Source organism: Dermacentor silvarum, chromosome 11 (assembly GCF_013339745.2).
Source record: "Dermacentor silvarum isolate Dsil-2018 chromosome 11, BIME_Dsil_1.4, whole genome shotgun sequence".
In the NCBI taxonomy this organism is placed as follows: domain Eukaryota; kingdom Metazoa; phylum Arthropoda; class Arachnida; order Ixodida; family Ixodidae; genus Dermacentor; species Dermacentor silvarum.
In genome coordinates, this window is record NC_051164.1 from 98,465,348 (window position 1) to 98,489,490 (window position 24,143).

The 24,143-nt window shown below is 45.4% G+C and overlaps 1 protein-coding gene across 5 annotated transcripts in view; it reads right to left on the reverse strand.

Moving 5' to 3' along the window:
- Positions 1-23,888, reverse strand: part of LOC119434160 (zinc finger protein ZFP2) — a 38,363-nt gene extending 14,475 nt beyond the window's left edge. For 3 of the 5 annotated variants that reach the window (XM_049658968.1, XM_049658970.1, XM_037701484.2), the window contains exons 1-7: positions 23,710-23,888; positions 20,781-20,911; positions 11,822-11,848; positions 10,577-11,216; positions 8,925-9,055; positions 1,557-1,910; positions 201-362 (exon numbers count right to left, since the gene is read on the reverse strand). In XM_049658968.1, coding sequence (XP_049514925.1) covers positions 201-362; positions 1,557-1,910; positions 8,925-9,055; positions 10,577-11,216; positions 11,822-11,848; positions 20,781-20,899 — 1,433 coding nt within the window. In that variant the 5' untranslated portion in view covers positions 20,900-20,911; positions 23,710-23,888. The remainder of the gene's footprint in view (positions 1-200; positions 363-1,556; positions 1,911-8,924; positions 9,056-10,576; positions 11,217-11,821; positions 11,849-20,780; positions 20,912-23,709) is intronic. The other 2 variants (XM_049658969.1, XM_037701482.2) reach the window with 2 other exon arrangements.
- Positions 23,889-24,143: the final 255 nt, after the last annotated feature.

The window sequence follows — 24,143 nt, forward strand, 5'->3', positions numbered from 1 at the left end:
TTTTCGGTTTTCTCCAGATTTTGGCTTCAATTTTCAGTTTTCAGCTGATTTTGGAAGGTGCAGTGGTTTAGGTTGTATAACAAACACAGAGTTCGAAAGTTCAACCAGGTTTACAAAAAACTGGCACCAAATTGTTGTAGTGCTAGTTAACCCAGGAGCACTTGCAGTGGGTCACTAATGGATTTTAAATGCATCCTTACCTTTGTCCCCTGTCTTGATCAAGTGCTTTCCTGTTGTAGGCAGCTGGAAAAATAGTTGGAACATAGGACGGATGGCGACTTGACTCGTTCCTGCTGTTGCCTACGAAGTGCCTACTGCAGATTCTGGAGTTCGTGTTTGGTATCCATTGGGTGCCATCAGGACTGTACAATAACATGACATTGAACAATAGCAATTTCACATCAGCAGTTCAGCAATGTTACACACACATTTTCGGTTTGATCTACACACTTAGAGTGACGACCTCACAAAATTGGCTTGAGCAAATTGAAAACTTAACATGTCAGCATTTTTCATATTTGAAATAACTTGTTTTCATTGTCATGACTGTGCACGTTAATGACTGCAAGGCATTCTATACTTAGTTTCGATGCCATGAAGAAAAGGACAGTGTGCAATGCACAATCTCTGCACATATTTCTGAACCACGCTCCGCGTGGCGTGTGCGATTCCTAAAGATATGTGATGCGATATCACTACATGTTGAAAACAAAAACGAAGAAGCAAAGGATTCGTGAAAGACTAAAAAAGACTGAAAAAACTAGCGTGTAAAGCCAGCTCACAAGTGAGCACCAAGAGAGATTCTGTTACCATTGCGTCCCATTATACAATTGTGACGTCCCCGAGGTACTGAAACCCCACGTCAAATATACTCCTGTCACACACACACTTTGGACCCCAATCGGGTCCAATCTGGATCGAGTACTTCTACATGGGAACTTTTCATCATGATTTTGCATGACCTGAAACTAGTCGATCGTGGTCGTAGGCTGTTATCTGCATCTTGACGCTGGGTCAGCTCAAGCAACTTGATCCGGATTGTTGAACTGTGCAGTAGTGACCACTCTCGATCGCAATCGCAAAATTTGATACAGATTGGGTCTGATTGCGATCAAAAGTGCTCATGTTGCACCGCCATTAAAGAACGGCCAAAAGCCAAAGCGTTTCAAACCGCTGCTGCCCTCCTCTTGCAACGCAACTCGCGGAGTCAAGATGGGACATAGTACGGTCCGTATTCTTTTATCAAATGGCCTACCAAATAATACGCCTGTGTTAAAGCACTCAAATGCTTAAAACTTCCTATACTACAGAAATGTTACCAATAAAGAAGCATGTTTAAACATCCTGTGTGCGCTGTCATGAGAAAGCACAATGTGCATCGCAGACACAATTCAGCTGGCACTCAATGCGTCACTCAAAGCAGGTCGAAGTAGAGCTGCAGTAACATTCTCGTCGTGCCGAGCAAACTGTCATGACTGAGCTACAAGGTAAAACAACAACGCTGCCGCAAATAGCAAGAATTCAGGAAAATGGCAAACTTTGGCATTCCAACTTACTTGAATCTGCAGACAGCAGTTATCCATGCCTGCCTGCGCTCCTTTTCATACCATTTACCCGGGAAACTGTAGAACTTAACAAGTGGCTGCAGTCCCTTGGTATTTTTTTCACTGTTGTGGCAGTTCACCACACAACAGTACCTGCTTCCTCTGCTATTCGGCCGTTGAGCCATCGCGAAATGACGACGAGACGAGGAGGAGGTTTGCAAAAGCTTGATTGCGAGCGCCTGGCGGCGCTGGCGCACTGTTAGATGTTGACTCGGCTCTCCACTAGGGGAAGGAGCAGCGCTGGCATCTGGTGGCGAACTTGAAGTTGGGAGTCCCATTGCACTGTGCTTGGAGCCGGAGGAGTGTCTGTGAACAGTGAAATCCTCAACTTACATACACAAGAACACTGCTAGAATTAAGCAGAACAACTTCAACTTGCTGTTCACGTTTGTCCTCTGTGTTAACTGGACATGCTCGTGCAACCTGACCATTTCAGCTCGCACACCCGAAGCTAGAATACAATGAAACAGAGCAACCACAGTAGACATTAGTTACGTGCCAGGGGGTTTATTAATCAGCTCCGAAAAACAGCGAGTAGTAGCGGAGCTTCTATTTTTCACACGCAAAGTTCTTTCTTGCAGGGGCAATGAAACGGGCATATTATTGCAATGAAAGTTGGCTTTAGAGGCTTGACGCGAAAATTTAAGAGCTAATTAGTAATTTTTCAGTGAACTTAGCTCAGGTTCTAAGCACACATAGCTGCAAAAGACGTTTCATTTTTAATGTCGCAGGTTACATTTTTAAAATATGCTTCTTGTCCCTATCTACGGCTTCAATGATTCAAAGTACCAGAGAGATTTTCTTTTCTTTTTTTACTGGACAATTAAAGCAATTGTTGCAGAATCTTGAACAGCGACACGACGCCGATCGCCAGATATTGCTAGATTCTTAATTTATTACTAGGTACTCTGCATTTTGAATATCCCGTTTAGAATCGGGTAAATACTGTACTCACGCATCGTCAGCTAGCGTTATATTGTTTGAAAATATTCCTTGAGCAGGTGGAAAATAGCCATTTTTGACAGGAGATGACATGTGTTCGACGCATTCACTGTCCCCTAAGCTCCGCCAAGCGATGTTGCCACTAAAGGGGTTGCTATAGGGGACACTATAGGGGTCAGCACGGCGGCCGCATATCGATGGGAGTGAAATGCAGAAAACACCCGTGTACTTAGGTTCAGGTGCACGTTACAGAACCCCAGGTGGTCCAAATTAATCCGGAGTTCCCCACTACGGTGTGCCTCATAATCAGATGGTGGTTTTGCCACGTAAAACCCCATAATTGAATTTTATAGGGGTCAGCTGTGTGCACCTTGACTGATGAAGTTCGGATTATTCAGTGATAGCCACTCTTAGGATCAAAATAGTAACGACACTTTGGGCCCATAGAAATGCGTGGTCATTGGCCAGGACTTTTGGTAGGGATTAAATTAACGAAAGTCTCCTGTACTTGAATCAAGAGTTTTTCTCAAAGGCATGAAGAGCTCCAGAGTAGCTGTTATTTTTGAAGGTGATGGTCACAATGTCGAAACAAGCTGCACATCGCCGATCGACATCCAGGTTCCAGTTCCACAGTCGCTCCTCGACGTCTCCACGCTCTCCGGGACTTCAGACAACCGACGCGCCAGTCGACGGCTCGTCTTCGACCATGTGCTAGTACCACTGCCGATTTGGGGCCTCTGCTCACAAGTGCACTCACCTGTGCTCCTGGTCGGGAAATGCGACGACCGGCCACTGACCACGGCAAGTGGTACTGGTCGAAAGTCATGCCGCCTTTTCTATGCTTACGATAAGATCACTGGCGCTTGCTTCCTCGTCGACACAGGAGCCCAGGTTAGTGTCATACAGGCCTCCTGTGCAGATCGCCGTCGCAACGAACAGACCTGCCTTCTCCAAGAGATCAACAACTCCGCCATTCCCACATACGGCCAACGCTCTCTTACACTTGACCTTGGACTACGCCGTACGTTCCGCTGGATTTTCATCCTCGCTGACGTCTTGCAAGCTGTTCTTGGAGCATACTAGCACAGTTTTTTCAACCTTGCTGTGAACATGCATGCTCATCGCCTCATCGATCTCAACACGCGCCTATCCATCAACGGTATACTTTGCACTTCCTTGTCAACGAGACTTCGAGCTCTCACACCCACTTTGCAGTATGCAAAAATACTCGCTGACTTCCCCAACATCACGAAGCCGCACACCAGATAGTCACAGGTGAAGCATTCCGTCTCACCACATTGTGACCACTGGACCTCCAGTTTTTAGACGGCCTCGTCGACTATCTGGAGAACGCCTCAACATCGCTCACCGTGAGTTTGACCACATGCTTGAACTTGGCATTGTGTGGCCTTCCTCCAGCAACTGGGCATCGCCACTCCACATGGTGCCGAAGAAAGATCCTGGCGACTGGAGACCATGTGGGGATTACCGCGCTCTCAATGCCCACACCTTACCAGACTGCTACCCACTTTCTCACATACAGGATTTCACATCAAATTTGGCTCGGTGCACAATCTTCTCTAAGATTGACTTAGTGAAGGCTTCCCATCAGATTCCTGTAGAACCCGCTGACATTCCAAAGACGGCCATCACCACCCCTATTGGTCTGTTTGAATATATAAGGATGCCTTTTGGACTGCGCAACGCAGCACAGACTTTTAAGTGCACTATCAACGAGATCAAGCGAGGTCTCGATTTCGTATTTGCCTACCTTGATGACCTCCTGGTCGCAAGCTCATCAGGCCCTGAGCATGAAGACCACCTGCGCACCCCGTTTCACAGTCTGGATGATTACGGCCTCGTCATTAATCCCAATAAGTGCGTCTTCAGCGTCGCTACAATCGAGTTCTTAGGCCACCTTGTCACTCCACAGGGTATCTAACCGCTCGCCAGCAAAGTGAAGGCGATCCAAGACTTTCCACCCCCGACATCAATGAAACGACTCCGAGAATTCCTGGGCCTACTAAACTTCCATCGCCGCTCTCTTCCTAAGTGTGCCACTTTCCTAAAGCCCTTGACCAACCTATTAGCCATAAAAAAAATGAACCGGCTGCGCCACTGGAATAGACCGACAACGCTGCTTCTGCCTTCACCACTGCCAAAAAGGCTCTGGCAGACGCCACCATGCTCATACATCCCGTTCCTGATGCCCCAATTCGTCTCATCACCGATGCATCGAGTGTGGCAGTTGGCGCTGTTCTCGAGCAGCACGCATAGGTTGGCAGCCCCTTGGTTTTTTCTCGCAAAAACTCGCACCACCGAAAGTAAAATACAGTACATTTGCCCGAGAACTCCTTGCGGTGTACCTCGCCATCAAACATTGCCGCCATTTACTGGAGGGCCGGGACTTTTACGTCGTTTGTGGGGATGCGCGACTCTCACGCGTCCCCTGATGTTGTTTTTCCCACATAGCTCGCGTCTCCTGTAATCCGGCTTCGCCGCGTAGCTTCACGGCGACGGAGTTGCAGCGTATTACGAGAGATGGCGCTAGTGTTGCACTGCTGACGCCACCTGACGGCGGGGGTTAAGCGGGCGCAAAAGGGAGAAGGCTATCTCTCTTCGGGTTGGGGTCGGTGAGCGATGTGGATGTCCCGCGCATGCGCCGATCCACGCTTCGCGAGACCGTCTTGCGTGGCTTTCAGCACGGCACCGGTATGGACGAACTCGATCATTTGAACGCGCCACCGTTCGCGTGACCGTACACGTGAATGACTAGGCGATGGTGTCACAGCATGGGGCGAACATATTCGCTCGCTATCGAGTCGCGGTGAGTCGGACTTCTTTGATTTGTGGCGCGCCCATGTGAATGCTCTATTAGTAGTAATTCGGCTAGTGTGTATTAGTGTATGAAAGGTGCAATAAATGCCCTTTTGATTGTTTGCACTACTGTGTTCTCGTTCCTTTGTCCCAAGAGCATGTGTGAGACCCCACACGTCACAGACCACAAGCACCTGATGCTTGCCTTCCATCGCAATCACGGCAATTACACTGCAAGGGAGATCTGTCAACTATGCTTTATCTCCGAGTTCACCGTGGATCTCAGACACGTGCACGGGCCGGAAAATGTCGCCGCTGATGCACTCTCACGCATCGATGCCTTGGCGACCCAGCCACCACTAGACATGGAAGAGCTAGCAGCTGCCCAGAGCAACGATCCTGAGCTGCATAGTCTTCGCTCTTCACCCACGTCTCTATCTTTGACGGAGTGCCTGCTTCCATTTTCTACCTCATTAATAACGTGCGAAACGTCTACTGGTGTTCCTCGGCCCTTCGTGCCTACAGCTTTTTGGCGTGCAATTTTTGATCAATTGCACAACATGAGCCATCCGGGTATTCGTGCGACCCAGAAGCTAGTCACATCTCGTTTCCTTTGGCCAAGCATCAATGCTGACGTCCGACGCTGGGCGCGAACCTGCCTTCAGTGCCAGCGTGTTAAAATTCACCGTCACACGGTCACGGCACCATCCCCCTTTCGGCCTCCTGACGCACGGTTTTCCCACGTCCATCTCGACATCATTGGCCCTCTTCCATCATCACAAGGGGCCTGTTACCTACTGACATGTGTGGATCGCTTCACCAGATGGCCGGAAGCATTTCCCATTTCCGACATTACAGCACCGACAGTGGCTAAGGCTTTCACAAACGGCTGGGTATCACGCTTTGGATGCCCTTCTGTCATCACCCCCACGAATTGCGGTCGTCAATTTCAATTGGCCCTTTTCACCACACTTGCCAATATCTTGGGCATTCGACACATCCACACGACTGCCTACCATCCTTCTGCCAATGGCATGGTCGAACGGCTTCATCGACAACTGAAAGCTGCCCTCATTGCTCACCAGCTAAGAGAACGTTGGCTCGATCACCTCCCCTTCGTACTTCGTACCACGCCCCCCCCCCCCCCACCTTCGTACTTCGTACCATCCGATCAGCATTGAAGACGGATCTCGGCTGCTCATCAGCCGAACTAGTCTATGGCGTGTCTCTGCGTCTTCCAGGGGAATTCTTTGAGCCGTCGTCGCCCCCTTCCACTCATGATGCCTCCACGTACATTCGAGAGCTGCGCACCACGTTTCACGACCTTGCTCCTGTAATTCCTGCCGACCGACACCCCCAGTCTGTCTTCATCAGCCAGGATCTGCATGACTGCAGTCACGTCTTTGTTCGGCATGACCAAATACGGCCACCACTCACACCAGCCTATGATGGCCCATTTCGCTCACTCCATCGTACACACAGACGGCATGTTGGGGTTGGAGCTCACGGCCGCGCTTACGGTTATCCCCTGCCACCGTAGGGTGCCTCAATTCACACTATATCCAGTGTTTTTATGCCCTAAGGCCAGTACTGGCTGGTACAATGGCATGACGGCGACTCTATGACAACAATTGCACGACGACAATGAAATTACGATGACAAACTGATGACGATGGCAGTACAATGACGCCGTGTTGCTGTTGGAGCTCACGACAACACTTACGTGTGTCACCTGCCACCGCGATAGCCTCGATTTGCACTATATCCGGTGTCTGTTTCCACTACATCTGTTACCTGCCAAGCGTCCAGTACTGTACTCATGAGCCAGCAGAGATGACAATGGTATGACAACGACGACGTGATGACAACATTACTTTCAGTATGACCCATGTATTCGGCAAGAACTATTCGGCAAGACAGCAGCTGGCAGCAGCGGGAAAGTTGAAGGAAGAGGCAAAAAAAGGTTCGCTTTTAAAGGCACGCATTAGAATTGGGAATATACAGTAATAATTCATTGCAAGCTACCACTTTCACCGGGAAATCGTCATGGGGGCACGGGAAATGACGTCTTCGACTCATTCACTGTACCCTAGCTCCGCCAAGTCAGATGTTGCCACTGTTGGTGTCACCACTGCAGTAACAATTGTGGTCCAGCGCATGCATAGTGACCAGCAAAGTTCTAATTATACGGCGAAGGCTAATTTCACGATGGAAATAATGAAAGTTTCGTCCAATAGGAATGTATGGGCACCAGCCGGGACCTTCAGTCGAGATATCACTAACCCCAAAATATAATTAGCTGTAGTCAAATTAACGGAAGTCTACTGTAATGCTGATGATTCCCTTCTACTTATATCCTATTACAATTTAGATAATTTGTAAATCTAATAGGGAGCTTGATAACTTTGCTTTATGAATCACTATGTCCCAAGGGATTTCAAACACAAGTTGGAAGTGCTAAACAATGGGCTAGCACAAAGGGAAATGCGCTTCTTGAAATAAAACCATTTGAACAGCAAAAATATTACTTTGACTCACTGACATCTTGAAGATCCAAAAGATCTACACAAGCCACGAGAGAATAAGTAGCGGGAGCTTCAGATTAATTTGAACCACTCCTCGTTAAGGGCCCTGTGTCGCAGAAAATCCGGCGTCGACGAGGATGTCGGCGTCCGTAGCAAAAAAAATCATCCCCAACCACCCCAATCGCGCAGGCCCTCCGCGTGGTGCAAGATGTTAGCGAAGGCAAAAATCATCCCGAACCCCTCCCCCCCTCCCCCCCCCCCCCCCCGCGACCGCACAGGCCCTCCACGTGGTGCAGGGTTTTGGTGAACAAAAATTGAATTTCTCACAGTGAAATCCATCAGAAAAATGGTAAAGGACGACTTAACCATAACCTACAGACATAGTGGCGTCAGATTGTAATTTGAATGTACGAGAAAACATAATTCTGTTACGAGGAAACTCAAACACAAACTCCTTTTCCAGCATTTCTATCATACCAAGAACGGTGCACTCGGGTAATTTACTTGCGGAAATTCTATCCGGATGGTGCTCGCATCCTCGGCAGGTCAAATTGGGACTTCACCTGCCTAATGTGTTTTGGACATGCGCGCACGCTGGGGCAATAGCAAACAACTTATAAAATAATAAAAAAAGGTGCTAGGGCTTTCAAGCTTTAATATAAGACAACTTATATTGCCCCTGCAAATAGTCTTCCCAGCAATGCATTTCTGTTTAAAAGTGAAGCCAACATTAAGGGGATCGGTGTAAGCTTGGTCTTTGTAAGCTGGCATTCCCACGTTCTGTGTTGCGGTGTAACCCACTGAAACAAAAATGCAATGCAAACGGGGCCCGATAATGCTATCGCGTTCCGCTCTTAAAGGCAAAGCTTAAGCGTCCTCCAATTTTTTCGATGCACATATAAATCTAAGTACAGGAACTTCAACTTCGTAGTCAGCAGCAGAACACTAACGTGTTGTGAGGAATGTAATTTGCTTAACTGGAACCGTATACAGACACTCCTTTTAATCATGTCTGTGTGACTGCAAGAGTGCTCACCCTGGGTCGCTATCCGTGGAATCCATGTTCATCGAAGTTTCAGTGCTGCTTGTTAGTGTGGTTAGAGAGGTGATCCTCGGAAGCGGGGCTGCTGGCTCAACTGGTTCTTCACCATCCATGTCTACAGGGCACTACAAAACAGCATGCACATATGTCACAAACACAAAAAATCCAACAGACAATGACAATGATTGAAATGTAGAAATTATAAATAAATAAACAATGAAAAATGGGCAACCAAATGGAAAAGAAAAAAGAAAAAAAAATAACTGGCTGCATACGAACCTACATCTTTGCATTATGCATGCAATGCTCTTATCAATCGAGCTACCGTGGCGCCGTTTTCCCGTTCACTTTCTCGGGTATTTTGCATGTGTACTAGAGTAATCGTCAAAGGCATGCACGCCGAAGCTTTGGTGGGTACTGGTGCGACTTTGTCTGTTATAGATAGCGATTTGTGTTGAAGTCTTAAGAAAGTCACAACGCCTTACAATGGACTGACACTAGTTGGAGCTCAAGGAAGCAGTCTTCAACCTTCAGCTACATACTGTGATTGCATTGACTGACTGTATCTGCCATCACATGCTGTTAGCTTTAAGCTTAGGGCCAGATTTTACAGCACAGCTGTTTACCTCTAGCCCTCATATGCATTCTTCGCATGCATTCCCAGGGGGGATAACCTGGGTGCCTATTGTGCCACACCAGGTGCCTTCATCGACGTGACAGGCGCTCCTCCCCCCACTGTGTTCCTCTGAGCCCCACGACTGATCACCGCGACGAATCAAGACTTAGACGCGGGTGACGTCAAGCTGCACCAGGCCTTCCCCGTGACGAAAGAAGAATGCGATGCGGGTGATGTCAGCATCCGCCCCGCCTCGCTCCTGCCGACGAGGAGCCCAAAAAGGGATTTTAGGCAGAACCGGCCATTTGTGAGAGAGAGTTGCCACCAGCCGCCCCGTCGGTCTGGTGCGCTCTTACTGCTATTACCAGTTATTACCTGCTATTACGTGCTATATCTGTACATACTGTATAAAGCTTTCGTCTGCTCCAAGAGCCCGTCTCTCATATTCAACCCCGAGTCGCAATAGTGGCTTACATCCGTATTGGTGACATGGCACGTGGACAGGAATGAAGATGGGTAGCGGAGAGGGGGAAAGAGTGTGGCAACGGCACTGCATCAATGAAGGTATGTATGGGAGAGGGGGAAAAAGTATGGCGATGGCGCTGCAGCAATGGAGACGGGTAAGGGGCGAGGGGGAAAGAGTGTAACGACAGTACTGCAGCAATGGAGACAGGTAGGGGGAGAGGGGGAAAGTGTGTGGCGACGGCGCCTGTGCATGTGGCCTGAGCTTCTGTGCTTATAGCGTCTCACGCGTCGGAGGTGCCGGTGCGACTGCAGCAGCGGTTGCGGCCCGACTCCAACCAACAGCATCCTTGATACACTTATTGCAGAGTTTATTTAGCAGCAATATTACGATAACTTGAAGCACAGCTCGTATGAAGCCGCATGCAGTTAAATTTGTAATAAAATTTTCAAGCTTCGAAGTTATGCTGTGCGAACATGCTAACCTGAAACGCAAGGTTGCAGTGCCCCTCTAATTTAGCTTGGAGTGTGACGAGTCAAAAGCTACTTCACATTGTGCTTCACTTACAGGGGGAAGCGTGGCTGGAGGGCTGCTTGGCGACACCATCTCCACCCCAGCGGCAGCACTCGTTACAGCAGTCTTGACTTCTCCGTGTATCCGGCGCATGTGCACTTTGAGGCTTTTCTTCGAGGCAAAGCATTTCTGGCACAGAGGACAGCGGGGCGGTTTCTCAATCGTGTGTGTTAGCACATGCTTGTTCCGGCCACAGTGGTATACGAAGGTGGCTGGGCACAGGTCGCACGCGTATGGCTTCTCCATCTTGTGAAACTTCAGGTGCCGCAGGAGGCTGTCCCTCTGCATCAAGGTCTTGCTGCACTCGGGGCAGTGAAAGAAGTCCACTCCGCATGCGTGCAGCTGCTTATGCTTATGCAATGATAGATTCGTGCTGAATTTGGATTGGCACAGCTCGCACACAAGCCTCCTCTCGCCCGTGTGGTTACGCTGGTGACTAATGACATTGGACTTCTGGATGAACTTCTGGCTGGATTCGGTACGGGCGTACGGTTCCTCGCAGATGTGTGTAGCCAGGTGAATTTTCGCAACTGTCCTGTTTGCAAAACGCTGGCCACATGCACTACACTCGTGACACGTGCCGACACTCCTGCCAGGCTGCTTTGCCGGAACTCCTGCAGTGCCATCACAGACTCTGCATATTTAAAGAAAAGAGAGGCAAGAGAACTTACTTGAGTGGCTATTGCACGGTGACAGTACGGCCAGACACTGTATAAATCATGCGGGTCCCATGCAATGAGGCAATTGGTCTAAATAGCGAAGCTGTGGTGAGCCGGCAAGATGAACAGAGCATTTGTTTCAGAGAGATGCGCAGCAGACTTCGGTCACAAATGCAACCCGGAATCATCAGCCAAGGCAGCAGAGAAACTCAATACAGCGCAACCACCGACTACAGCATCTAAAGCTCCGACTGTCACATTGCTCTCCGGCTAGCGCACACACATCTTGAAGGTGTTGCTGTTGGCAGAAGAAAAGTGCTGCATGCAATTTTAGATAGTGTTTGTAGTTTCACTGCGTAATTTCGTAGAGAACAGAGCTAATCACCAGCAGACCTTATTACAGTTGGCTATCTGCGTAAGCTGACTCATAATATGTGTGTTGTCCAGTGTCGAGCTATTCGAGAAGACACAGTCCGCAAAGTTTGGGAGATCTTGCAAAGCACGCTTTGATTAAAAAACCAGAGAATGAAGCTATAGAAAGGACCCAACTACAGCAGCTGAAATAAGACTGCAGACTTGCCTTCGAGCTGTGGCAGCACCATTGCAACTGAAACGGGACATGCAGATACCCAAAGTCAAGCTAAACAAAAAAATAACTACTTTAGTGATTTGTTCACTAGTACCAAGACCACTGTGCACTGCAGCATAACTGAATGTGGAAAAGCTGCATGGCAAGATGCTCGAGATATGCTGCAAGAGTTGCCAAAGAAGGTAAGAAAAAGAAAATAAAGAATGGTATTATTATAAGTGAGCAAAGCATTCCATTTCATACATATCAGGCAGCATACTTAAAGGCTAGAGAGACTTCTCTGACACCTATGAGGCTATCAGTCATTACTTTTCTTTCCACCAACATTTTTCCGACTAAAAGATAGTGCGTCATGTATAAAAGTTACTGTAAGTATGCGTCAAAGAAAGCCTGTGAAATTTGCCGTGTGACTAGCCATGTGGTACTTTTTCGTGTTTCGCAGGCTTCTTTCAGGCTCGGGCAAAACTTTTATGTAGCATGTATTGAGCAACAGAAACCTTGCATCGGAAGTTTTTCAGGATGGTCTACAACTTTTTCATTGACACTTTTGCTCTGAATATAACATTTAATGAGTCTGATTAATTCTTAACTAATTATGCAATTTAGGTGAAATAAAAAAATAGGCCGACTTGCTCCAAGCACCGGCTAACAACATTATTTTGGTTCTGTCGAGCTACGTGGCACACTTGGTATACATTTATACAACCATACAACGTCAGAAAAGCATATGAGAACTCCAAATACACCTCAATCTATAATTGCCTCCCCTATGCTTTCCTTGGCTTTATGTGGTTGTGATTAACAAAAATCGGTACCATTGGTTCCACTTATCATTGAAATATAAATATGAAAATGTGACCACAATAAATGACAATGCACAAAGTTTACATCCCACGACCAGAAAGTTTACGTAGGTACTTTTTAATGCGTAGTTTTGCGTGACAGTAATCATCCTTGCTTTAGTGTATTAGTTCTTCTAATAATGTTTGCATCGTATGTTCCTGCCATGAGCAATATGCACATGAATGCTCCTACTGATATTCCTAAAAGTAAACAAGCAAGCCCAGTGCGCGAAAAGAAGCAAATGCCCACAAGAAGGTCGACAAATATTTTGCGGCAACAGCCAACCTCAAGGGGTATGAACTTTCGAACGGACATGAAACAATCAAATATGCTGCTGCAGGCAACAAAAAAATTAATTAATTCAATGCATGCAAGTGTATCTATGTGCGGTGACTATGTTCTAGTGCGCCTTTTGTGACCTTGGTTGTGGTTTGCCTTTATTGTATTTATGTGAGCTTACTTTGTGTTCTAACGTGCTTCATGCGAACTGTTTTGCGAGTTGTCTCTCCTACATTTAAGTGAGAAGACTTCATGTTCCAACTTGTTTTAGTGATTTCCATGGCGCTTGTTTTAGTGCATTTACATAAGCCAACTGTTTGACTTTTTCATTCTGGCATATTTTTTTTTTGTTCAGTGGCACGGGAATTGCGTTGCAGATATCCCATGCAATAGGCTACCATTAACATAGGTGTTTGTTTGTAGTCTTAAAATAACTGTGTTGACGCGGCCAGGGTGGCAGTGAGAGCCCCCGGATTCCTGGAATGAGGAAGCCGCCTACCCGAGGGTGAGGAGAGATCCCTTTCTTTCTATGTCACTAGTTCATAAATAAACGTTTATCTTTTCCTCTTGTTCAGTCGGGTTTTGTTCATATTAAGTATATATTTGTTCTGTATCTAAAGGCGCCGTTCCTTAAATATCATGAAAGCATGAAACAATGTTTTTTTTTAAAATTAACTATATGTATTGCTATGCTCAGCTTATATGGGTGAACAAGTCATCATCCTATGCTGGATACCTGGCCACAGTGGCATAAAAGGCAATGAAGCTGCTGACGAGAACACTACCTCAGTAGTTTTTAGCGACACTGACACAAACACCAGCTGCAGACTTTAAACCGTGCTTATAGCATAAGCTGAAAATGCACTGGCAGAAACAGTGGCATACCCAGGTATCCAATAAACTGCACTTGATCAAACCTAAATTAGGATACCGGATATCAGGGAGAAAACAGCACGATACAAGGAAGTGCTCCTTTGCCGATTATGAATAGGTCGTACCTTCAGCTCCCACTCTTACTGAGCGGCTGGAAGTGATCCTCTGTCATGTTGAAGCTGTGGCAATAGCCTTACTATTCCCTATGTCCTCGTACAGTGCAGGGAAGTAAGAACTGAATGTAAAAAGTACTTTCATTCTGCGTCTCGTTAGCATATTCCACCTCACCTAGCATTTGGTCTTCCAGCACCCAGCGCTGGAAGACCAAGTGCAGGCTGACATTGCCGGCGTAACCTATACAACAAAACAAATTTGTAAGCCTGATCACTTAATTCTTATGTGTGTTCGTTACATCTACTGTATGATCTGCCATAACGAGTTTGCTTTGCAGGATAGCCAATTTCACATGCTTTTGTTTACTAAGGCAGAACACCTTTCCTGCATTATAAATAGTTTTTCACCTTATGCCAAAAGACTTCTCCAATTAGAATCAATAGTACGAGTTTGTTGCTTATACTTTTTGTTATTAGACTAAATAAATGTTTCAACAACGCTTATCAGTTTTTATTCTACTGTTCAGAAAAACCACAGCAAACATGTGCAAAGAAATAATCTCACGAGACGAGAAATAATAAATTTACCAATAAGAAGGATTACCATGTAGCATCCCATCACTAGGGTTCACTGTACCATTACTGGCACCCACATGCAAGGCATTGACGGTTACTGCAGGACGAAGGACAAGGAATGCCTGATGCGGAACGAGAAAAAGTTAAACGACATCCAAGCTGCCTTTCCAGCGTTCTCTCAATGACCACACAATATGCAGTGCCTGTGCCTGCTGGAGGCCATTGCTCGGCAATATCCAGTATGAGCACCACACACTTCTGCTGCACTTCTCAAGCTGAGAGGCAGCCTCGGTAACCTTCTCACTTGTCAAAAAGGACCTTTCTCGGGATCACCAAGGCGATTTCGTGCCATACGTTGAACCCTCTTTGGAATTGTCACAGTGCTATCCTTGAACAAGCTAGAGCATATCCATTGTCTGCACAAGTACACCACTGAAATTTCAGCACCACACATGAAATGGCACCTCCTCCGTCGGCCTCTGCAGCATTCTAATTTACGATTAGATGGCTCTGAGCAGGCATTGCTTCTGGCAGGATCACGAGCTTCTGGCTACTGTCGTCTTCATTAATTCGGAAGTCATGTTCATGTTTGCATGTTTTGTTTGAATGCTGAAGGTATTTGATGCTTCAAAATAAGAATTTCAAGGTGAACTTAGGTAAGTACTCCTAAAAGTGTGCCGAATTGGTCTAGTATCGGCATTCAGGAGGCTTTGAGGATGTCAAATCAGTGCAATATTGTTTGTAGTGGTGATGTTGGGGGAGGGGTGAAAGAGAAAAGGCAATTTCTTAGTTTATTTCATTTCTTTTTCATTTAAAGATTTTAACAATTCTCCACAGTGCCAAAGTTACTTACAAGTTTCACGCCTTGCCCATTCTCTTCTTTGACGTATTCAATGCAAGTGTAACTGATAAACTCAACTCTGGCAACATCATCCTCTTCAACATCACTAAGTTGATGTCCAAGACGTTTTTCAAAGCATTTTCTTCAGGAGCTTGTCTGCACTTGCTTGTTCGCATAATAGAGTTTCTTCTCATAACTTTAGGTAGAAGGAGCGCAACAAGCTTGCAGAGACGTAAGAAGCAGTTCGCTAGCTAACTGAGTCGAGCACTGTTTCGTGCACAGCATTCCAAATGCGTTTTGTACACGTTTATGAACATACACACATTCTGACACTGAGAGGACACCCTGTTATAGTGAGGGTGTTCTGACTTCATCTGAGACAATCACATGGTCGTTATATCAATAATGGATGGATGGATGCAAAACTATATCAGCAAGTCATTTTTTTAATGCCATAGACGATGCCTAAGATATAGAAAAAAATTGGAAAAACAGCTCATCTGGCGACGCTGAACCTCGTAAAGCCACGCTGAATATTTTCAACATTAGTTTTATTCACATTCGCTATACAGCACAGTAAACTACACAACCTGCCCTCTTTACGAGGTCTTCCCATCTTTCACATGTACTCTGTATCCCGTTCATCACTACTTCGAATGAAAGTAGCCTGGCTGTTCTGGGTACTGTACAGATCAGTATAGAATTCTTCTGCTGCTTTTACTATGTCATCGAAATTGCTGATGATATTACCCTGCTAATCTTTCAGTGCATACATCTTACCTTGTCCTATGTCTAGTTTTCTTCTCACTGATTTCATGCTGCGTCCATAATTTTCTACTTCCCTCAACCTTTTCCACATTATAATTTCGGATATCCCTTACTTTCTTTGTGTTGATCAGTTTTAAGGATTATTCACATGCTAATGATACAAGCATTACAGAACACTTGGAAAGTTGTCTGCTTGTTTCGATGACAGTGATGGCGAATTCTTTGACGTAATTTTAGAGATATGTGCTTTAGATGTCAGATTCCTTTGTACCAAAAAATGGAAAACAATTCACAAGCAGACAATCTGGATGACATGTAACCCCATTCAACTGAAGCGAAAGCAATTACATAAGTGACATGCGCAGTCACCTTTGGTGAGTTAACTGCAAAAGTGGGCTGCGCATGATTTATAGACTTCAAAATACAACTCTTTTAAAGTGGCACTAATGGCCTTCATAAAAAAAAGAAAGAAAAAAAAAGATCCTGTTATAAGTGGGAAAGGGAACATCTTATGCAGCATAATACTCATGGTCGTATGAGAAATTGCGTAGAATTTAACCACAAGTTTTTACAATGCTTTCTCTTTTATTTTTTTATCCTGGTGGACTATTTTTTTTCTGTTAAATTTGAATGCCGAAATCTCTTGGGCTTGTGACAATATTCCTAATGCTTAGGATAACTTGTTCTTGGCTAGTTAGGGGACAGTACTTGAAGCTGCTGTAGCTTGAAATGAATACGAACACAAAGAAAGAACACAAAACCAGACGCCGTGGGCGCTACTAATGCTTTTAGACTCCTAATGCTTTTCTTTGGCTTTATAGTGAAGCTGTTGTAAAATTTCTCGTAATAATTCTTGTGCCTCTAGAAACCGGCAAATCACCCAATGGCTGGAAGACAGACTGACTTGTACAAATTAAAAAAAAAAAAAAGGCAGGCTGCATATTAGTACACAATCGTTCTATTTCAAAATAAATTCAGCATATTATTGCAAAAAAAAAAAAATTAACCAGTTTCTCGAGGATCAGTAATCCCTCGCACTTATCCAACATTGTTTCAGGAAAGGATGATCATAAGTTAGCCAGTTAATTACAGTTATTCATGCATCAGCCTCATCTCTTGACAACAACGGCCCAAGTTTCTTTTATATATATTCATCTTTGACATTTTAGGAAGACCTTTTACTGTGTACCTCCTTATTTCCTAATATCAAACAAAACAAACTTTATGGTCTCACCTAATTTGATATGTTGCATGCAGTACGTAGTGACCTATGGTCATAAGTACGTACCTCACAGTAGTATACTCATGGTGTTTTTCACTGGCCGATCTGGAGCAAGATTTTTTGCTCCGAAGTGACAAATCTGGATTTCACTGGCCAATGCTAGATAAATGTGTCACCACATACCCTGTTCACAATAAAGGCAATGGGGATAAATGTACAGTAGAACTTCATTGATATATTCCTGTTTGTTACGTTGTACTGGCTCTCACGCTTCAAAGCACCAATACCATTTAGTCTCTACAGGGTCATGTATGTAAGCTTCCTGTTTTTTTACATTTGTTGTCCTGTTTTTTAAATCCAGAAATGTTTGACAGCACACCAACGACGCGGCATTGTCTATCAGAAGTACATACTGTTACAACTGGCATTTAGCACAGTAGTGCCCGGTGGCTCTTTTTGACAAAGAATGCTGCACTGACACACCTGCAGAAATGAAATGCCATTCATGCCCTTCGGTGCCTTGCAAGGCCGGGGAGCTGGCGCCTAGTCCAGCGTCACCCGAGACTAATGGGCAAGCCATTATGTTTCGTATCTTCGGCTGTCCGATAGTTCAGAGCTGAAGGGCGAGAAGAATTCTGAGTCATCGGTCTCGTGCATTGTTAAATGACATTGTTGCTCTTTTCCGTCACGGTATGGACTGTGACAGTCAAACAAAAGAGCTCACTTGAGACGACGACAACGCCGCCCTTCGTGGAAACGCTATTTAGCATGAAGCCCACCTCTCTGTCAAGCTGATCTTCATTAAAAGCCCCATCATTCTTGCAAGGGGCCAATGGCATGAATTTCCGTGGGAACGGATCAAAGTTGAGGTTCCCACGTCACCAAGCTGTTGCCCGTATGTGGGGGCGTTTGCGCCACCTTGGAGGCGTAATCTGGCGGAACGGTGCAACGTCAGGGGAGGGATTTTGCAAACGTTTCAGCGATTGTGATTGGACGAGAACAACAGTGAATTCCCCTACGAGAGAAAGAGGCTTAAAAAAAAAATGTGGTTGATCCCTCTTATATAGGAATCGGTATAGAACACGAAAGTGAAACGTGTCTTCACAGAAGTAGTGTAATGTTTATTGCACATTGATATATAATGTCTATTGGTGTTTTGTGGCTAAAGCGCCCTTAGGCGTTGATGCACCCACGCTGACGCCTGGTGGCACGTCTCCTCCATCACGACTACCAACGTCGATGACCATGAGCAACCGTCGTGCATATGGAAGCTGCACTACGCTGCACACGCTAGCACAACGCGAAAGACGAAGCACGTAACTGACACACTAATACAACGCGCAAGACAAAGCACGTAACTGAATCGTCACCGAGTCAAATCAGCGCGTCGTAATTGCAGCCTCCGCGATCAACTTCAGAAACATTTTCAGAGCTAATTGCGGAGGCCACGCTCCGCTGTGCTGAGTACGGTGAACGCCACCTAGCTGGCGTTGGTAGTGCTTCTTGATGCCAGCGTCCCTTCGAATGCTGGCATCGAGGCGTCGTAGTGCTGAGACCACCGAAGCGTTCACTGTCGGTGCGCGTTAGTGTCATAATGCAGTACTTCTCTTTTCTGCTCGTAGGCGGCGGCACCGCCCCGAGCAAGAGCGCGGGTACACGGAGGAGTGTTAGATATATAAGGCGCGTCTGTGTAGCTCTCTGCAAATGCGTTTGTGGCGCAATGGGTTAAACGCTCGGCGATCTATCGTCGCGGACCGAGAGGTCGTGGGTTCGATTTCCAAATTTTGCATGTTTGTGGAACTTTTTCTTCTGGTTTCTTTCTTTGTATTATGTTCGTGTATGTTCGTGTGACGTATTTCCGTGACGGAAATACGTCAGTGAAGTCTTGGTGGACCCCGGCATAAAACACTTTCGTGTTAAAAAGCGGACCTTCAGTGCTCGTTCGTGCTCGTACATTGAAAACTCTCAAAATGTAAATGCTGTAAATAAACCCTTTTTTACATCTCTTGGACGTAGCCCCGGGCCTCTTGATCACCCGGCAACATGGTACCTCACCAGCTACGTAAACACGTAATGACTGCTCGGACACGAGTCGCAACAACTGGTGGTCGACGGCGGTGAAACGAAACTCGTCAGCCAACGCCAAACCAAACAATACGCTGACTGCTGCTGAAAACGGCCACATTGTAGAAACTGCCGTGTAACGCAGAAGGATTGCCATCACAACGTTAAGAATGCCGTCGGTCGTGTTTTAACATGGCTAATGTGGTTGAAAGCCAGGAGGATGTAGATAAAGGTAGAAAGTGTCACGCCCCACCCATGTTTGCGGATACTGTCTCGTGGCCTTTGATATCTTGCACGGTTACTTCTATATACAAGACCGCGCAGGTATTGAAAAGGGGCTGCAAGCATTTAAAAGAGGCTGTTATTGTCAAAGGTTCGACCGAACCGCTAGATAAGAACCACAAACTTCATTTAGCGTGATTCACGGCCAACGACTACTCCAAAAAAATAATTTTAATGTTCAGTCTAACCCCCAGGCAACCATAATGAGCTTTATCGTGTGGGTTTTCAGTAGTTTGTTAGCTTTCTATGCAACTTCAAATAAGATTTTGTGTGAGAGTGACTTCTTTTCTCATCAGCAGCACTGCCACAAGCCCATTATCGGATGTTACTTTTTTTCGGACATTACATTTAGTTTCCGTGGTCCCCTAAAAAGCGTTTCAACAGGGTTCTACTGTATATGCCTACCAGCACATCTGTTACAGTCTTATCCAAAACAAATGACAATCCAACCACATTTTATTGCATGAGATAGTGTAAACAGAACACTTGTGTTTCCTAAATCTGTGAGTTAGCTTTCTTCAACTGCATGTCAAAAGAGATTCCCAGTACAAGCTAGAAGTGGTGAACACTGGAGCATAGCCATTGTTAACCACTCACACAGCCTTATTTTAAATTGAATAGAAATAGAACTATTGAAAACCCATTCAATAAAGCTCGTTATCGTTGCCTGGCAGTTATAATGCACATCAAACACTTTTTTTTTTTTTTTGCAGTGGTCGTAGCACACAGGGAATCGGACTACTTGAAAATACTACATTTTGAACTGAAACAATTTTAATTGCCTTACTAAAGATTACAGGGTTTAATGACCCAAAGCAACACACATGCTGTGAGAAATGGAATTACTGGGGGGGTTCCGAATTCATTTCGACCACCCGGGGGTTCTTCTACTCAGACCTTAATTCATGTGCACAAGCATTTTTGCATTTCACCCCTGTCCGAATGTTGCCAAGGTAGCTGGGAATCGAACCCATGACGTCGTACTCAGCCACAGAACACCATTAGCCAATGAGAGTAGCAATTTCTTTTACTGAAAGCATATATGGACACTCCCTTCGATCCTTTTTCAGTGAGCTCGGGAGAACTCACCCAGCGTTGCCATCCATGATGGCTTCGTCTCCTGAAGTTTCAGCGCTGGTTGTCAGTGTGGTTACAGAGACAATCCTTGGCAGCAGGGCTGCCCGCTCAGGTGGCTCTTTTCCATCCATGTCTACAGGGCCCTACAAAAGACAAACATTACTTTCTTCAAAACAGCGCAACTGCAAAACCTTTCACACACTTTTCGACATGTAGTTTTGTGCAGCAATAACATAATCAAATGAACTGCAAATGGTAGATGTAATGTGGCTGCAAGGAGGCCTAAAAACTGGTCGCTGTAAACTGCATAAAATACATAAGCATCAAAATAATGACAATGACTAATGATGTGAGCCATGAGCATAAAAGTTTCGCTATCAAAAAGTGATGATTATATGCATACAAGCACTGCTGCCTACACAGGGCTCTTGAAGTTAAGGGCTGAAGAGGCACGTGCTGTAAATATACCTACGTCACTGCAGCTATAGCCTAGAAGGTGAAGCTGTGCTGCACGTGACTTGGCCAATTTATTTCTAAGATGTTAGCTTCATATAAACAACGAAAAACTGTTTTAAAGTTGATAAGTGGTTTGCAACTAAGGAAAAATGCTGGGTGAAGTGGAATATGCTGACAATACGCAGAATGAAAGTACTTTTTACATTCAGTTTTTACTTCCCCGCACTGTACGAGGACATGGGGTAGAGTAAGGCCACAGCTTCAACATGACGGAGGATCACATCCAGCCACTCGGTAAGAGTGGGTGCAGAAGGTACGACCTATTCTTAATCGACAAAGGAGCACTTCCTTGTATCATGCCGTTTTCTCCCCGATATCCAGTATCCTAATTTAGGTCTGATCAAGTGCAGTTTATTAGATACCTGGGTAGCCACTGTTTCTGTCAGTGCGTTTTCAGCTTTTGCCATAAGTATGGTTAAAGTCTGCGGCTGGAGTTTGTGTCAGTGTCACTAAACGCTACTGAGGTAGCGTTCTTGTCAGCAGCTTCATTGCCTTTTATGCCACTGTGGCCAGCATAATCCAGCATAGGATGATGACTTGTTTACCCATATAAGCTGAGCATAGCAATGCATATAGTTAACTAAAAACATTGTTTTCATAAGCTCACTAGGGCTAAATTGTCTTAACAGACTCCAGAATAGCCATGGTGATATTTGCTTGCTTTATGTGTTCAACTGCAGAGAGTATCGCGTATGCTTACGCCGTAAAAATATTTTTATGTGGAATCAATGTACCAGATTATAAAAATGATAGTCCTAGAGCTGCGTAAGCAACACCAGCAGGAACTATTGAAAACATTTGTATAAAATTTGTGGAGTCTCAAATGTGCTCTTAGGACAAAGGAATGACACCGCAGTAGAAGGAGCAATCAAAAGGGCATTTACTGCACTTTTCATACACTAATGCCTGCTAGCCGAATTACTACTAATAGAACATGCAGATGGGCGCGCAACAAATTGAAGTCCGACTCACCGCGACCGGAGAGTGAGCCAATAAGTTCGGCCCACATTGGCCACCAACGCCTAATTGTTTGCGTGTACGGTCACGCGAATGGTGGCGCGTTCAAACGATCATGTTGGTCAATTCCGGTGTCCTGCCCCTATACCTTTTGCAGGACGGTCCCGCGAAGGGTCCGCACCACTCGCCGACCCCAAGCCAAAAAGAAAAAGCCCACTCCCTTTCGCGTTCGAGTAACACATTTTTGCAAATGTGTCAATTCATTCATGTGATCACTACCTTTCATAGCCCCAACTTTTACATACGCTTTGACATGTCAAGTACTGTTGCGGAACAGTAATTCTCTGAATTTATTTCATCTAGTTATGTCTGCACAGCTAGCATACTGTTCTGCTAGGAGCCAATGTACAAATCACATCTGTGACAGGAAGGCTGCCGGCACTGAGTTTAAGAATGGGAGTATCAACAAGAATGACCGCTGCTACTGTAACGCGGTGCACCACCAAAGCCCAAAATTCGAATTACCGTTACACTCTCGAGTGCCGCAGACCTAATACCCCTGTCACCACTAGACGATTTAATGTCATTCGAACTGAATGGCATTAGCATCGAATGACATTATTCAGCTGCTACACAGAGATATTAAATGCCATTCGAATCGAATGACTTCCGCAATTGAATGAGTTAGAGAAACTCATTCGGCTTCGCATTCGAAGGGAATGTATACCTAGAGACAAGGTAAAATATGACACAGAACGTTCGTAATTTGAAAAGCGTTCATGTAAAAAGGTAATTATTTTGCGTGTTTTAAGGTATCTGTAATTTTAACTAGAGAAAAGCTGTATGTCAAGCTATCAGAAAATGTTTTTACTCTCCACATCAGTGTCGTCTTGGCTTATTGTGGCCAGACATTCTGAAATAGAAGTTTAAGTGCGTGTTATTTCAGTGAAGCGACGCCCCATATGTATTTTAAAATGAATATATTGGCTTTTGAAACACTCACCAATCCCTTTTTGTACTTTTCTTGACAATTGTATTGGAAATATCACTATTGATATCATGACCGAATGACATTATTTTTTTCTGTGTAGCACCACCACGGGTCGATGGCATTCGTTGCACCGAATGTCATTTGAATCTAATGACATTAGAATGCCCAGTGTGACAGGGGTATAAGTGATAAGCCCCAAAATGGTATGTCCATAGACTTCCACTTGATTTTGAAAAGAGCCTCCTTTGCTGCTACTCCTGCAAAATTTTAGTACGTACCCTTTTCAGAAGGCGGTTTAGCAATGCAAGCATTACCATATTTTTGCTTCCGCAAAGCGGTCGTGATGTGTTTAGAACGCCTGATGTGACACTTCGTAATCTTTCGCTTGATCGCCAGCTCATTTATGTTAACGTTAATTGGTGCTTGCCTGCAGTTACTAAAGGGTGAAGAAGGCACGAACATATGAATGTCAATTACCTACAAAACGCTCATAAACGCTGCAGTCTCACACTGTATTTGACGGAGGCAAGTCTGTCAACTTTCCTGTGACTCCTTTGTCCTTTATGCAACTGGTTCGTAAAAGCACGTAACACATCACGCGCACATGTACTTGATCGGGCCCAGTCGCAAAAAATGACAGTGCACTGCAACACAACCACACATGGAAAGCATGCATGCAACTCACATGGCCACAAAAGCGGCTTGCTTTGGCATTGGCTTTGGCTAGAGTTACTGTATATGATCCTTTTGGTATATAGAGTTATACCACAGCAATGTCTCTACATAGATGGATAGATGAATGAGGCTGAACCCTACACTCTACAGACGCCAGCGTCCTCTTTTGGAACTACCCTAGCGGAGCTGTCGCCAGGAGACGCCACAATCACTGCTTGTTTGTTTTGAATTTTTAC